The sequence below is a fragment of the Pectinophora gossypiella genome, chromosome 13, assembly GCF_024362695.1.
Source record: "Pectinophora gossypiella chromosome 13, ilPecGoss1.1, whole genome shotgun sequence".
In the NCBI taxonomy this organism is placed as follows: Eukaryota; Metazoa; Arthropoda; class Insecta; order Lepidoptera; family Gelechiidae; genus Pectinophora; species Pectinophora gossypiella.
Window position 1 is genome coordinate 11,034,830 of NC_065416.1, and position 18,445 is coordinate 11,053,274.

Sequence of the window (18,445 nt, forward strand, 5' to 3'; positions counted from 1 at the left end):
GACATTTGACCCTACCAACCCCGATTAGAATTAGCGGGCGTAATTCCCATCAATCTCTAAGCAATTCTTAATTATGTTTACGCTGTAACTGCAGTGATTAAATCTCAAATATCCTCATAATATACCTCTAAGACCTACCTGTGTTAAGCCTCATAACTAATTCTAATTACACAGTTTAATCATTATAATAGAAATAATCAAGCGTAAATGTGACCTTGGTAATATTCTTTTAACACGAAAGACAAACCGTGGCTTAGACTGAACCAGGATGCATAGTAGCCGTTTATAGGTATCCATCCACACATAGAGACGGGACCTGCAGACGCTGCACAGCGACCATGCCGCGCGCTTATTTTATTGACGGTTTCGACCAATAGATACAGCGGATGCCTATCTACGTAGATAGACATCGCACGACTATTGGTCAAAGCCCTCTATATAACGAGGGACTTTTCAGGCTACGTTCCTCAAAAACAATACACATGGCGTTGTAAATATTTTCCTTCATTTAACCTTCTGATTACATAGATAACATACATATTATGCATCTTTTATCTTTGTGTTGGCTTTTTATTACACTCAGGCACAAATACATCTTCCAACCATTATTATTCTGATCAAAATAAAGAGAAGCAATATAGAAATAACATAATTTTATACATAGTGTAATCCAAATATCAGCAATTATTTTTTTATATGCTCCTGCATTGTATAATTATGTACCGAGTAATGAGAAAATAAATATTTATCACGTTGAATCTCGACAGCGTCTTCTATATTGTTTTTGGGGAACGTAGCCTGGAAGATCCTTCACTCGCGCTGAACACGGTGTGGTTGCCGTGTCGCGGGTGCTGGAGCGTCAGCGGAAATTTATGAGCGCCACGCCGCAAATTCTGTGTAACCGAGTGTATACAAACTCGAGTAAGTTACCCTAAAAATCCCGCCTCTAGAAAGCTCGCGGTATCGTCTCTATGTGCGTGAAGCTTTAATTTGGAGCTTGGTAATAACTGACAGATATAATGGAACTTCTTCTCAGATTCAATTGCAGTCAGGAAATGATTTCATGAGTATAATTTATTTATTTCCGCATCTTGTCTGTCTAAATACGCTCTTGCGCAGTTAATGTTCCTTACTTTTTTTGCTTCCGAAAAAAAACACCAGAGGGATTGTGTGCTGTTTAATACGATGGGCGATGGACTGATCACTTGATACCATTCTATCCATCAAGTCTATCTTATAACTGTATCACAAGTGGCTGCGAGTTGTCTTCAGATTACTTGAAGCCCTGGGACCTTAGTCAAGTTGCAAACTATTATGACAATCAACAGGGATAGTGATAAAAATGTATAAGATTGACATAAAGTATCATGCCAAGCAACATAAACTGCCTATATACGTCCCACTGCTGGGCACAGGCCTCCCCTCAATCAACCGGGGGGATATGGAGCATACTCCACCACGCTGCTCCACTGCGGGTTGGTCCACACGAGGTGTTTTTACGGCTAATAGCCGGGACCAACGGCTTAAGGTGCCCTCCGAAGCACGGAATCATCTTACTTTTTCGGACAATCAGGTGATTCAAGCCTGAAAATTCCTTACCAAACAAAGGACAGTCTCACAAAGTGATTTCGACAATGTCCCCATCGGGAATCGAGCCCGGACCTCCAGATCGTGAGCCTAACGCCTAACAAAATAAAAATAAAAAAATAAAGGGCATTGACATAATCGTTTGCAACTTGGCTAAGACCCGCGTCCACTCCATTAACGATCACGTAGGCAAACAGAAGTCTATTCGCAATCAAAAAAGTTTAATGATGTGTAATTTAGTCACAAAAAACTCCATCCCACTTTCCCTCAAACCTTGAACTTCGAATTTGAGGAAAACATTTCTCGTTGGAACATGCAACAGCACAATGTCAAGGCCGATGACCGCGAAGCGCGGGCGCAGGCCGCTCGACCGCTGCCGCGAGGCCCGTACTTTACTCGTCTTTTACCTAATTCTACGTACATAGATTCACACTCGCAATTCCTAATGAAGTGGGTAGAGCCACTAGTAAACTCGAAGACAATTTTAAGCTACTTACGATACGAAGTCCTAAGATGGATATGATGTGAAAATCTTACTAAAATAATAAATAATTTATGATAAATTTTAACCGTATAGATCACATGTAAGTTACGATCATCATTCTCCCTAGCACCCGCATGGGGTCCGCTTACCTAGCCTGAATATTTGACAGGTCCGGTTTACTCCGGTCCGACTATACTTCTATGTCTTAAACGGACGTTCTATGGCTATGGTACAGTGAATAGATAGAAATTTTACTAAAATTTACTAGCCAATTCGTCAACTCTAGTGGCTCATTCATCGCGCTAGACGCGTTATCCAGGCCGCCTGCTACGGCTGAAGTGGCTAGAGTTTATGCAGATGTGATTATCTGTGTTTATATTACTCTGTGATCTCAATTTTATGCTCGGTATGTTAACTTTTAACTTTGACTATATAAGTAGGTGTAGGTCGTATGATCTTTTTGATTTAAATAACAAAATTATAAACAGAATGTCATTTTAATGTGAAGATATATGATATTCGCGATATTCGTATAAAAGACATCAACGCGTGCGCTCTTTTTCTATGTTCATACAACAAAATAACTTTTTAATTTGTTTTTTTTTATACTTAATATAATTATTTGTTTTCTTGTCTGTTTGTGTGTTTGTTTATGTTTTGTTTTGTTGTTTAGAGAATCAGTAATTGTGACGAGTCTCGGGCTGATGGTGATGATGATAATGATGATATGTTTAGACAACCTGCGTTAAAAAGTTTACCATCTCCTAAAGGAATGTTGTGTAGCAAACGTAGTAATAAAGTTATACACTCGGTTTTATTTCCTAGATAGACTCATTTAGTTCTATTTTAATAGACTTAGGTCTCTAGTTAAGTAATAAAGATAAAATTTATTTGCATTATAAAAGTATAACGGAGGTTTTAACTTCATTAACTATGTTTTATACGCAGTTTGTAAGCAAGTCCCGTTTCTAATTTGTCGTAGGTTTATTGTAATTAATAGATTATTTATGTTTACGTAATTTATTATTAATTGTGATGTATATCTGCTATCCGTGATAGGTACGTTCAGAGATAGCGTAGCTTACAGTCACGAGCAATATCATGTACCCACTTTAGAACCCTATCGCACTATCATATTTGACATTTAATGAGACTTACGGTTTAATTTGTCAAAAAAGTTAATGTGACATGGTATTAAAGTGTATACATATTTGTACTCGTGACTTTGATTTCATATTTGGATCATCATCAGATAATTGGTATTCAAATCGAGTATTAGAAAAGTCTTATTTAATTTATTTTATTTATACAGGGTGGCCCAGAAGTTCAGGTTCAAAATGAAAAATTAGATAGAGGGGCTCATTAGCTACCAGAAACACCCCCATGTATGTTCAGCAATTATTTACGGTTTAGGAGATATGACCCATTTTGTACCTTTTTCTAGATTTTCTACCTTACTTCAGAAATAATCATTTTGTCGCTATCCCTTTCTTAATAATTATTTTATTTTACTTCAGAACTATGCCTAAGGCTGTGTACCGCTCAATCAAAGATAAATCAAAGTCAAATCAAGTATAAAAAAAAAGTTATCGGAAGTCAAAGTGAGAATTCGACCAAAATTGTTACAGTTGTTAAAACTTCGCCGAAGAATAATAAACACATGAGATTGTCATGGACCCTGAAAGTATGTCTAAAAACTGCTCCATTTAATAGGCTTTAGAAACATTCAAAAAAAGTACCCTTAATAAGGGCATAAAACTAAGTAATTAGCCCTCAAAGATTGCAAGATAGACAGATTTGAAGGAAAATTTGACATTCTCATACAATGTAGCTGCTTCTTTCTAACGTTGTTAAAGGTCATTTTATTTAATTAATAGGTAATGAAGGAGTGGCAGAGTCAGTGTACCATGGAGAATTCTACACCGAAAAGAGCGTGGCTCTTAAATTAGTGACGATTAATATTTAAAATTATTTTATTTTTGTTGAAGAAGAGAAGACCCTAATTCATTTCTCTAAATTTAAATATTAGCACTATGAAATATAAAGTGCGACATTATATTGTAGGAACATCCTACATTTATAATTCTGTGTAACTATTCTGTTGTTACTATCCAACGAAACTTGTAAAATCACAGTGATGTGTGCAAAAGCAAACCAAAAACAGGTATTAGGTGAAATTGAACACCTGGCAACACCAGATTTTTATTCTTATTTATACCTCAAGACTTGGATAACCACAGATATAGAGTGGAATTACGGCAAAATAAATTGACGGCAAAGGTAACTTTTTTTTAACAGTAAGGGCTGTAATTTTTCTTGTGTATGTTTTGTATGCGTGTGTATTAAAGTATATTTGATATGATTTGATTAGAGTAAAGAAAAATATAAGTACTACGTAATAACGGTAACTCTCCGCTCCGCACCAGGCGCCGAACTACTACAATCTGCTCCAAAGAGAAACGAAAAGCGAGGTATTTCAACGAGAGTCATGATTTTAGAAATGCATATGTCGCAGTCGGATTGTATAATCCGCTGTATTACATTACGGCTAGCTGTTTTCAAAAACAAGGTCATTTTGTAATGCGGCGGTTCAACGATTAGCCGTAATTGGAATAATTATTTACCCGAGTAAAGTAAAGCTGAACATTATCTACTTATATTTTTTTTTTTGCGGAACGTAGTCTGGATAGTCCTTTATTGTTTGCGTTTGTCACTAAATAATACAAATATAAACTAAACTAAATAATACACACGCTAGAAATAATTTTACAAATATACAAGAAATATTAGGCACTGCACAATTATAATTATAAGTATTATTAGTTACGGCACAAATTGCAGAATTCGGTATGTAAGGGAAAAAAGTAACGCTAATTCTAAAACCATTTCGAGATTTCGTCTTAATTAGCTTTATTTCTATATTTTTAGTTCTCAAATCAACCGAATGGTGTTTATTTTAGCAATAATCGTGTATCTATTTGACCTTCATGTGACCTCTAAAGGTTTACCCAAAATGTCGTTGCCAAATGCCGTTTATAATAAATAAAATTTAATATAATCTGTAGTCACCACTAGGGCAAGGTGTCCTACGAGTGTGCCGTTAAGAAAATTAGTAATGAAATAACTTTAATAATAATGAGGTATCCTAACTCCCAACATGTTTATTAATATATATATATATAGAAGCATAAACTATACAAATAAATTAACAAAATGTTATTTGTTTATATCTTATTGGGCCTGAGTATTTTTAGGGACCGCCCACAGTTTGGGCACATTACCCTAACAAAATGTCAATATTAAAATTTTAATACAATCTAAGCAAAGACAAAGGTATAAACGTCACTCAGCCTACTTTTGGAGATATTTTTTTTAAATTGTAAAACATTAACAACTGCATGAAAAACAAAAATATTCAAATTAGGTTTTTATAATTAAAAATTGAGAAATTGGTCGGTGTACTGCGGAACGGAAGGCGATTGGGGCAACCACCGTTCTACACGCCCTATCTATGGAGTAATGAAAATGGAGGTGATTACTCCACCGACAAGAGCGCAGCTCTTAAATAAAGAGAGAGAATTAAAAATACTAAAAAATACTTTCAAAAATACCTTGCATACCCAATTGGTATAGTTCACTTCTTTCAGCAAAAATCAGGCACACTTTGAACAAAGAACTTGCGTCATCTATTCACTGTATATCTGTGGAGGTAACCTTATTTGAACCGTCAACTTTGTCAATATTTTACTAACAAAGTGTACAACATGTAGGTATATACATAACAGTTTCTCAGTTTGGCCATCGCAAACGTGTATTGGAAAATATAATATGCAGACATGTAGACAAACTTACACCCGACCCTATTTAGGGTACTTATAAGGTTCTTTTTAATGAGAGACTCTCCAATCTACGTTCACCAAAATAATATAAAATGGCTTTAACGTGATAATTACCTATTTTCTCATTACTCGGGTACATAATTATTCCAAAATACAATATAATGGCAGAAGCAAATAAGTATAAAAATAATCGTGGCTTGATATTTGGATCACATAGTATAGAATTACTAGCTTTTGCCCGCGTGGCGTGTTATAAAAGAGAGACCTTTGTGTGTGTGGGAGTGCATATCAAATTTCGAGCATCTAACTTATGCAGTTTAGATTTTTTCATACAATGTTTTTCCCGCTAACTCCCTTTTTCAAAATACAGCCATAACTAAACTTTATATTTACTAAGGTATGCATGCATGCTAGATGGAAAAATCTATCTTACGCGGTTTAGATTTTTTCATACAAATGTTTTTTCCCGCTAACTCCCGTTTCCGTGGGAATTTTGCAATATCCTGTTGCAACTAAGCTTTAAGTTAACTAAGGTATCTGCATGCCAAATTTCAAGCGTCTAACTTAAGTGGTTTAGATTTTTCATACAAAAGGATTTTTCCGCTAATTCCCGTTCTCGTGGAAATTCCGGGAATTCCTTTCTTAGTGCACCTCTACGGTACCTAAGCTACGTCCCTTCCAAATTTCAAGTGCCTACGTTTAGCCGTTTAGGCTGTGCGTTGATATGTCAGTCAGTCAGTTTCTCCTTTTATATATTTTGAAGATGTTGCTACCTATATTGCTTCTCTTTATTGTGATCAGAATAATGATCAGATAATAATGGGAAAGATGTAATTGTGCCTGGGTGTAACAAAAAGTGTCATCATGTATATCCAAAAACAAAGATAAAGGATGCATTATGTCTATTATCCATGAAATTAGAAGGTGAAACGAAGGAAAATCTGTACAGCGCCAACTATGTTGTTTTTGAGGAACGCACCGTGGAAATTTCCTCATTGTAATTACAAGAAAGCTTTAAGTCTGATGTTTTTGTATTGTTATTGTGTTTTATACCGAATAAATAATGAATTTCCTTTGAGTGATTCTTTAAAAAAACGCCTGTAAATAAAATCAGTTAAGCACGTTACGCACAGCACGTTAAGCTGTTGGTCCCGGCTATTAGCCGTAAAAACACCTTCACCAACCCGCATTGGAGTAGCTTGGTGGAGAATGCTCCATATCCCCTCCGGTTGATTGAGAGGAGGCCTGTGCCCAGCAGTGGGACGTATATAGGCTGTTTATGAAATAAAAGCAGTTAAAGCCTTATCTTAAACTGCCTGAACTGCAAAGCGGGAATTCTTATGCATACAAAGTTGTAGAGTGTTTAAAATTGACAGGGTGTTAAATAACAGTGTTTAAAAATAAAACCTGTTGCCGCCTTGATTTAATCAAATTGAAGTCAATGACTTTGAATTTATTTTAGTACGAGGCAGCTCCTTGTGAGACATTCTTTTATCACGTTTTTGTCACGCGAAATAAGAATTTCAAGTCTGACCCTAATCTTGAACTCAATACAGGTAGTCGTCTGCTGCGTCCAATATAGGTACCTCTTATATCGTCGCGTTATAGTGAAAACCAATAAAATCTCGGAATAGAAGCTAATTTCAATCCAGAAAAAATATGTCTTCTTCTATCGTGTGGGTTGCGACGTGGAGTAACAACCTCGTCGACCCTGGTGTCAGGATTATTATTGAGCCACAATGGCCCCTGACATGACTCATGTTAGACTACGTACCTACTTACATCAGTAAGTAGTAACCGGGACCGCGCTAAACGTGCCTTCCGAAGCACGGATCATCTTACTTACGAACATCCGGGTGATCAGCCTGTAATGTCCTAACCAAACTGGGGATCACAATGTGATTTTTATTATATGTCCCGCTGGTTAAAATGGCCACATCGAAACAAGTCATCTAAGAAATCAATATTGCAATTTGACATTTGCGCATATAAAAGTAAGTGCGTAATGCAAACAAATGTCAAATAGCAATATATTGCTTTCTTGGATGAATTGCTTCGATGTTGCCATTTTAACCCCCCGGGCAGCACCCATAGTACAGGCACTCCCAATATGAATATGGGAGCCAGAAAAATAATGTAAACTTCTCAAGTACGCATTGTGTTGTGTTGGTTGGTTAAAATAGATAGCTTTCAAAATACGCGTACATTCATGTTTTTCAATTCAAACATTTATATTATGTCACAGAATAAACAGTAATGTAAACTACGTATGCAAGGGACAGTCCCCGCCCCGTACCACTACTTACATGACCATACACACACATGAGCCATGTCAGGGGCCTTTGGCGGCTCAGTAGTAACCCTGCCACCAGGGTTGATGAGGTTGGTACTCCACCTCACGACCCACACGATAGAAGAGACCACTACTTTATTTACCTCATTCTCCGATGGGGCCCACGTTAGTCTAGTGAGCTGTTAAGGAGTGAGGGAGCCCGCGCAAACTGTCTGTCTTTCTCGCACGCACGGGGTTAAGGTAGCATACAGTTTGAACGAGATTTTTTATATCGAGTGTCCGCGCTGTGATTGTGCGCTACTTTTTTGTATAGTTGCAAGTTGTCTTCTAGCGATTCGTCCTATCCCGACAGGATTAAGGGCGTGAGTTTGTGTTTGCAAGTTTATTATTTTCAAGATAATTTCGCCGTTCGAAAGCCACGTTTTACGATCGCGCCAGAGCCCTGGCTGGGCTTAGGACGGGTTCGTGATAACATGGTGTATATTAACGGCCAGTTTTAATATGCCATTATATTGAATGCGCTTTGAACGGATTTCGATTCCTGTATTGTGTTCAATTGTGGGTTAGGTTATCCACCTGATATACTCGTAGTAAAATCATTCTAAATCGCGAGTATGACATTTTCAAATTCAAAAATCTTTTATTAGAAAACAACAAAAGTTTTTTTTTAAGTTAATCATAACAAATAGAACAAAAACATAAGAGACAGAAGGGGAACAATAGACGGCCTTATTGCTAAACAGCAATTTCTTCCAGGAAACCTTAGGGTGAAAGAAATTTACCGACAAATCGACTCCCGACTACAAAACTTTTTTACGCAATGTTCGATTCGCGTCTATCGTGGTAATCATGATAAAAGGATTCGACAATCAATAGTTTACATTTGTGTAATACAATAGTGTAATTCAATTTCAATAGTGCAGGAATCTGATGTAGACATAAGTATAATACAGGATTAGGGCCTGCAAACTTTAGGAGATGAAATCGCGCCTTCCGAGTTCCGACGACTACTTACATACAGTACTCCCCCACGCCATGCATTCCAATCCCTACTTGTACAACAATATAAATTTCACAACGGATTCATCATACGTTTATAATGAAAAAAATAAAGTTCAAGGTTCATAACACGAGGGGACTATTTCGCCAACTGTGATGGACAGACACGCAATCGTAGGCTACAATAAATATGGTTTATAATTAGCTATCATTGTTATCTTGCGACATTGGTGAAGAAATGCTCTTTATGTTAATATGGTAGTGCATTATGCCACAGTGCAGAGGTTGAAATCATTCGTAAACTTGTCAATATCAAGGTTATTGGGACAGCTGGGGCTTTAGTTAAGTTGCAAACGATTATGGCAATCAACAGTGACATTGATAAGAATGTATGGGATTGACATAAGGTGACAAACATTGATGGGTTTGTATGGGGCTGATATAATATAGCATGTGACATGTCCTCTGATTGATCAAGAGTGTTAATTAGAAATTTCAATAGCCGAATATTCGAGCTGTACTCAGCTCGAAATACTACTAGTAGTACATTTTTTTGGGGAACTTACCCTGGAAAGTCCCCCATTGAAACAAACTGTCAAACACCCGCCCGTGGTCCCAGGTGCATCACAACGAGGGAGACAGATTTCGACTTTTCTTATTCTTGTTTACGCACTAAACAAGGATGTATATTGCGCCGAACATTCGGCGGCCGAATATTTGGCGCTTTGGCCGACAGCATTGCCGAATATTCGATATTCAGAATTCGGCCAACTCACTGTTCGTGGCAACTCTAGTGTAAATATGAGAGATAGGATACTCATGTAGACATTACCAATTACCTAATTACGAATAAGTAGGAAATATTAAAACTATCTTACGTTGGTCTACAAAAGCTCGGTAAAACAATATTATTAGAGTACGTCAAAAGTACAATACAATAACATCAAAAAATAGTAATATAACACTTATGCAATATCAGAAACGAAATAGATGTTGGTAGAAATAAATAGTAAATACTTAGTAGATATAGTTCATCTTGCTATGTATGTATGTACCTCTGATTAGCCTGATTGGGAATATAGTCTTGAGCTTAAAATACAATACAAACATACCTACTTTATAGCACAAAAAAATAAAATAAGTTCGTAATCGTTACTAATTTTTTTGTTACGTATAATAACTCTGATACAAAGGTTGGTGAAAAAAAGGGTCATCATTTATACCCAAAAACAAAGATAAAAGATGCATATATATCTGTTGCTTATAACTGATCCATGAAATTAGAAGGAAACGAAGGAAAATCTGTATAGCGCCATCTATATTGTTTTTGAGGCACTTAGCGTGGAAAGTCCTTTATTGTTATGTTAAGACACCATCCAATGACACTATTACCACACTATTAATGCCATTGAGTAAGCAAACGCAAATAGATATGAACACTAACAACACTGCATAAAAGCAACAGATTACAAAGTTGGCTGCTTAAAAAACGAGAAATAAGATTTTAACAAAGATTAACGGCCTCAGTGGTCCGGTGGTTGAGCGTGAGCCCAGATCCGGAGGTCCTGGGTTCGATTCCCGGCGGGGACATATCACAAAAAATACTTTATGGTCCCTAGTTTGGTTAGTACATTACAGGCTGATCACCTGATTGTCCGAAAGTAATACGATCCGTGTTTCGGAAGGCACGTTAAGCCGTTGGTCCCGGTTGCTACTTACTGATGTAAGTACGTAGTCGTTATATTAGTCATGTCAGGGGCCTTTGGCGGCTCAATAGTAACCCTGACACCAGGGTTGATGAGATTGGCAATTCATCTCACAACCCATACGATAGAAGAAGAAGAACAAAGATTAATTTACTTAATTAGTATTGCATCTTATGTTACTCAGTAGTAATACTATTGAACATTCAAGATTATAAACACCGTGAGTGATTTAATTTAATCTGTAAACAATTATTTATTTTAAGAAAAACATTATATGAGATGACCTTTTGAAGATCACGGATTGGATTCTCAATGAGTTCGAATAAAAGAATAATAAAAAGTCGAAAGGTTTTTGTATGCATTTCTAACCTTCAGCCAAAACGTTTGGTGCAAGGAAGGCTAAACATTGTGCTAACAAAAAACCTGTAATTAATTTAATTTGTTAAATTGATTATTTTTCTCGGCAATTAATATTTTGTATAGATTTTTGTTCATAATAACAATTTATTCGATTCAAAAAAGACAAATATATCAGTTAAATATGCCGCCAATGGATCAGCTCTTGTAATTATTGTTTACATGATATTTAAAGTGGAGTTTTTTTGTCGTGGTATATTATTGTTTTGCATCGTTTGGAGTTAATTACTTAGGTCGACAAAAGAGGAGCGCTGTGAGCTGTCCTCCGATGAGCTAAAGTGGAGAAGACCCCTCCGTTTCTTCGATTGTTTTTGTGTCTGTCATTATGTCACTCGAAAGTTATCATTATTATCAAGTCTCTCTCTCTTTATTTAAGAGCTGCGCTCTGGTCGGCACAACATGTATTCTTCTTACATTCATTTCTGTCACACCTTTCACACACATATCCTTCTTTGCACAATCCATCCACACTTTCTTGGGTCGTCCTCTACCCCTATATATATCTACATTCACACTTACAACTTTCCTCGTTATATGCCTTTCATCCCTCCTCATTACATGCCCATACCATGCTAACCTGTTGCTCCTCAATTTCTCAGTGGCCGGCGCTATTTTCAGACTTCCTCTTATATATTCATTCCTAATCTTGTTCATTCTGGTCACACCACATATCCATCTTTGCCACATGTACTTTTCTTTCAATCGTCACTTGCTATTTTGATACCATTATAAAATTAACGTGTCAATTTTGTTGTGTTATGAATGATTCAGTGAAACCAAAATGAAACAATGGAATGAATAACTTTTGTTTAATATCGATTCTTAAATTACCACTTAGGTAATTATCAGTTTTCATTGCCAAAATAAGTAACGTGGGTATTGTAGGTTTGATTCAGATGGCGTAAACTGCTCTGTAGGAGAGTGGGTATGTATGAAGTGAATATGTTAAAAGATAATAGAATTGCCTAAATAAAAAAGAAGATACTTATAATATTATGTAGGTTCTAGATGTCTTTACATAGGTGCACCACCATCACCCACCCGCAATGTTGCAGTGTGGTGGAATCCCTGGTTACTTATGTCTCGTATTACATTTTATCCGGTAAAAGGAGGTCCGATTATAAGGATTTGAAATCATTACCACCTTTAGGTATAAGTTTCTGTGTTCGTTTTCCATGTTTCTATATAGAAAATATTTCGTGTGTGCGTTGACTTCTGATGTCATATCATTATAATGTATATATATATATATATTCCGTGTCTGTGGTGTCCTAAATAATAAATGTTTCTTTCTTTCTTTCTTTCTTAACATGTTCGATCAAACATCGTGCTGGTATTTCAATTCATATTCAATAACTAGGTTTTATTGAAGCGTCTAATCGTTAATAAAAAGTCCGTTTGGCCAAGCAATTTATTTTTTGTAACATCGGCCATCTTTGATTTACTTTGGCGCCATTTAATCGTTTTATCGCATCTCGTTTCGCGTGGTCATCGTGTAACAAAAAGATATAAATGGATATACACATAATTTTGGTTAGGTACGTAATTGATTTAATATGTTTGACTAAAATTGGAGATTTAAATACTACAAAAATCTGATATCTATGATTAAAAGCCATTTTCCGAGACTGGTTTTAAAGGATTTGTGACGTTACAATGTAGGTTTTTAAGACAGGCACAAAATGAAAAAAAAAAATACGATCTTTTTGTTGGTTTGTAGGTATAAGCAGTTACAGAAAGCTGATTGTAAGGAAAGGAATATCCGAAGTATCCATTAAATATCTTGTAGATAATATGTAAGTATTGTAGGTAAGTAGTAGGTAGGAATATAACGGTATTAAAGTGTTCAACTCCTGTGTTGCACTGTTGGACTGTCGGTAACAAATGCGGCCGTGTCGTGACCAGATCTGATCGGAACGTAAACAACGATTGTACTTGCTCAGGTTGATAAAGATAAGAATTGATTAGTAGTCACAGCGAAACTGCCAGGGCTGGATTTGGAAGTTAAAGACTGACATGGGAACTTAGCTTTATAGCCAAGCTGCCATAGTGTAAACTAATCTCAGCTTCGAGACTGCCCTCAAGATCAATACAGAGTCATCGACACAGCCACATCGTAATGAAAAATATGAGGGATGATTTAGACCATGATTCTGAGTTAATATAAAGAAGAATTTTACGTCGCAAAGTATAGAACTGAAAATAATTTGACTGACTGACTTTTCCGACAGGAAATTCCACTTAATATCGACTCAGAATCATGGTCTGAATCAAAACCCTAAGTATCGAATACTTTTGTGATGGAAAATTCCACTTGATATTAACTCAGAATAATCAGCTAAATCACCCCATTCTCAGTATTTGTTACGATGTTACACTACACTCCATACAAGTACATACAGGCACATATATAGAAGTACGTAAGGGTGTTCCCTTACCCTTTCCTTTCCTTTTCGGCGAATAAGAAAATGACAGGTATAACTTAAAATTAAATTAGGTGGTGTCTACAGGAATTAGCACCAATATTCCATTTTAATTTATTGCATACAAATTTTGTATGAAAAACCGAAATGAAAACTTGCAAATAACATATTATATATTAAATGTTATGTAAAGTCATAAGCAATATAATGTACCCACTTTAGGACTCAGTCGCACTAACATATTTGACATTTAGTGAGACATACAGTTCAATTTGTCAAAAAAGTTAATGTGACATGGTACCATAGTGTATACATATTAATGCTCGTGACCGTAATTAACAACTGACATTCGAATTCCAGTTTCGGACCGGTGCGCAATGTTAACAACATAACATAACATAACATAAACTGCCTATATACGTCCCACTGCTGGGCACAGGCCTCCCCTCAATCAACCGGAGGGGGTATGGAGCATACTCCATCACGCTGCTCCACTGCGGGTTGGTGGAGGTGTTTTTACGGCTAATAGCCGGGACCAACGGCTTAACGTGCCCTCCGAAGCACGGAATCATCTTACTTTTTCGGACAATCAGGTGATTCAAGCCTGAAAAGTCCTTACCAAACAAAGGACAGTCTCACAAAGTGATTGAATGTTGATTGTGAATGTTAACAAATGTCAAATTATTAGGTGAATTGAATCAATGTGGCCCGTTTTAACCCACCAGAAAGTAGAGTATCTAGCAGAGTATTATAATGCCCCACACTTGGCTCAGGGGAGCTTAGGAGAGAGAGAGGGAGCTCTATGTGCCTCAAACAAATTGAGGCACATAGAGCACATAGGGGAACTTCTCTCACAAACTCCAATCTCTAAAATTACAAAAGAAAATATTTTTTATTGCTTATGTGGCGTTTCGGTTGTAACTAATTTTGTGTCTTTTAAAAAAATAAACAAAGTTTTGCTAAATCGCCCCGGTGCCACCTCTGTGTGTTTTAAGTTTTACTATTATTCCTTATTCTATGGTTTTACAGTAGTCCTTACACGAGTGTTAGAATTCCCCTTCTGCCGCCTCTGTTTGTTCAAAACACTGGTTTCAATCTAACGGTTGTTTGTTCTTAATTGCCATTTGAGTGACAGCTAGTAACTTATTAGGTCGGCTCCCAATAAGTGTTGTGGTAGAAAAACTTTTCTAAGTACTTATCGATTAAAAAGTTCCCATCTTCTATCGTGTGGGTTGTGTGGTGGATGACCAACCTCATCAACCCTGGTGTCAAAGTTGTTATTGAGCCGCCAAAGGCCCCTGACGTGATGTTGTATCAGTAAGTAGTAACCGGAACCAACGGCTTAACGTGCCTTTCGAAGCACGGATCATCTTACTTCTGGACAATCAGGTGATCAGCCTGAAATATCCTAAGCAAACTAGGGATCACAAAGTGATTGTTGTGAATTGTCCCCACAGGGATTTGAACCCGGAATTACCGGATCGTGAGCAGACCGCTCAACCGCTGGACCACGGAGGTCATTAAGAATCATTTTACCTGTAAACTCATGTCTCAATAGATGTTGCACTTATTATCATATAACGAACGTAAAATATTGATGCGATAATCAACTCTACCTATTATGATCAAATCTTATCGATAAACACATCTTTTTAAAAATAATTATTAAATAAATATCGATATCATAACGTATCGTATACTATGGCGCTTGTAGCATCACTACCTATTACTGTAGGTAGCAATTTTAAGATTTATTTTATTACATTTTTGAATTAATTTGATGCTATTAAGTAACAGTGAATAACGCTGTGTGTTTTAAAAAATGACACTCTATAAAGACCCGCTAATTTGAGACGACCTGTTTTCTTGGTCGGCGTAGTTTTAACGGTTCTTCACGGGATGTTACTTACTTCATCAACATTTATCATCGTTAGACTTTTGCCTTATTTTAATGGCATTTAGGACATTAAATTAATTGAGTTTAGCCATAATATATCACGTAGGCTTCATTTGGTAGTTTGAGAACTCAATGGTTGTTTAGTTATAAATCTGTGGGTTCTCGTGTTATTGCCGCTATTAGGTAGTTATATTAGGTAGGTATGAGAGAATGTTTCTAATAGAAACGAAATATATTGTTGTTCATCTGTGATTTACAAAGCAGTGAAGGACTTTCCAGGCTGCATTCCCTAAAAAAAAATAGGTGAATAAATAAGGTTTTATTACGACAAACAAAGTCGCTTTTTTTCTGTCCCTATATCCCTATTTACGCTTAAATCTTTAAAACTACGCAACGGATTTTGATACAGTCTTTTTTTTAATAGATAGAGTGATTCAAGATGAATGTTTATATGTATAATAACATCCATTAAATAGTTGAGAAATACTGTTATTTTTGAGGTTTTTAATGTGATGTGGTAAATAATTTCATTTTTTCCTCAGCATTGCACCCGAGCGAAGCCGGGGCGGGTCGCTAGTGAGAAATAAAACAGACTTGAATTGACATACTTATTTTGAGCATATTTTCAGCAACAGCATAATAAATACCTACAAAGCCTAAACAAAAATGTGAGATACAGATTTAAAAGGGATGTTTTATTTATCTTCACTCCTTTTATTTTTACTTTTTACAAAAAAACAAATGCACTTTACTAATCTAATAATAGACAATCCTAAATACATACCATATACAACCCAAATCCCCATTCATTATCCTTCCATAGTATTATCTCTTACTTTCAATAACTTTCCTACTCAAGTAGTCAGGCAGCCAAGTACCAAGAAAGTAGCGCCGCCGTATCTTGAGCCTTGCACAGACGGACCATCGCTTAAAGATGGGTTATTTTTGCTCGCCAGAGAGTACTTATCATAAAACTATTAGTAGGCAGTTCGAAAGTCATTACCCGTGCGAACCTATCCCCTTACCCTCTATTAGCTATCATTAAACGCAGTAAATTCCAAAGCGCAATTAACTTGGGCTATTTTTAGACCTGTAAGTTTGCTTTTTTCCCGTCGTATCGGTAGTTGGTACCGAGATAGAATAGGAATGCGGCGGGGAATGGATAATATTCATAGAAATATCGACTAAAAATATCTTATTCTGTTTGTGTTGAGAATAAGCTATTTTAGGAGTTATTTGCTTTGCAAATCGGACACGGTTACGTAGTGAAGTTAATACTCCTATGATAATTGGATTACTTGATATTTTCTTGGCTGTTGGTGTTATAGTCCAAAAGTTCCTCAAATCTGTTATTTAACCGAACCAGGGACATTCCAGGCTGGCAGGCATTGGGTACACGACCCAATTATAGACGGCGATACCACTTACCACGTAGGTCTAAACGAAAGCTCGGTGAGGTATGTACTTGTCTTACGATGGATTTAACTCTAACTATCCCATTGGTATATATTTGTGAGCAAATGTTTTTGTTATGTGTTTATTATTCTTTTTTATTATTTGACTTGATATTTTTTCCTTGTTGCAGTATCCAACGCCTGCGCTAAGTAAGAGAGCAACGAAGTGCGAAGATACAACTGACTTCACCAAAGAATCTCCAGCCAAAGTGCATAGTTCCACTAACGATAACAGGTAAATACTTATTCTTTTCCTTTTTAAAATTGTAAATGGTTCCGTTTTTGCAATGAAGTGTGTTGTGGTGTTGTTTATATTCTGTGGCTCTTGAGTTGCTTATTATTAGGTATTTTGTGTGTACTATTTATATAGGTACCTATATTATTTATTTTTGTTTGTATGTTATATTATTTAGTAAGTTGTACTTATAGTTTCTTTTTCAATTTTTCAATCTGCAATCTTTCAATTTAATTTTTTTTATATATTTCCTCGTCGTATGGTTATCTGGAAGAAATCGCTTTAAACGATAAGGCCGCCATTTGCCATGTGACTTGTCTTGTGACTTGACTTGTTTGGTAATTATTTCTTTTTATTTTGGTGCAATAAAGTATACTTGTATTTGAAAATAACTAAAATAATGGTGCATGATACGTACCTAATAGGTATTAAGAATATATAAAATATTGTCGTGAACAGTGATTATAGATAGGTACAGCGTTTTGACTTCCAGACTATTCCTTATTCTAAGTATGCTCAAGGGACAGTCCCATAAAGTGACTTTTGTTAGATGTTTCCCCATCGGGAATCGAACCCGCGACTTCCAGATTGTGATCGTGCCCAACGCACTTTGCCATCTCTTTTTTACATGGGGGCCTGTCGGTAAAAGTCCCAAATGAATGATCCTATTGAAAACCAATTCGGACAATTTAGCGCCATTTCTTGGTAAATCTTGAGATTTGCCGTACTTCGGGCTTTTGCAGTAACATAATTATATTTTCTTCTCTTACTTCTTTTTCTCGAAGTTTAATTTAACATAACACGCCTGTATCTCTAAAGGGGTACGCAGAAGTGTCTAGTACACCCACTCCTCGCCAAGTATGTTTGAAATTTACATTATTCTTTTTCAGCAAAAAACACCAACCAGCTGGCACTCTCCCAGCGAGTGCGTCGGAGTTGTCTAACGCGGCGCGCGGGTTACTGCTGCGGTTGTTGGAGCGTGACCCGCGCGTGCGTATGCGCAACCTGCGCCAACTGCAGCAGAGCGCCTTCTACATGGGCTTCAACTTTGAACATGTGAAAGCCAAGAAGGTAACTATCCCCGAAGCATCCCCGAAGGGAAGGCAGAGGT

At 36.6% G+C, this 18,445-nt stretch overlaps 1 protein-coding gene across 1 annotated transcript in view; it reads left to right on the plus strand.

Moving 5' to 3' along the window:
• The window catches only part of LOC126371839 (serine/threonine-protein kinase S6KL), an 82,045-nt gene that overhangs the window by 63,156 nt on the left and 444 nt on the right, over nt 1–18,445 (plus strand). Inside the window, exons 8-9 of the mRNA XM_050017220.1 lie at nt 17,231–17,334; nt 18,225–18,405. Coding sequence (XP_049873177.1) covers nt 17,231–17,334; nt 18,225–18,405 — 285 coding nt within the window. The remainder of the gene's footprint in view (nt 1–17,230; nt 17,335–18,224; nt 18,406–18,445) is intronic.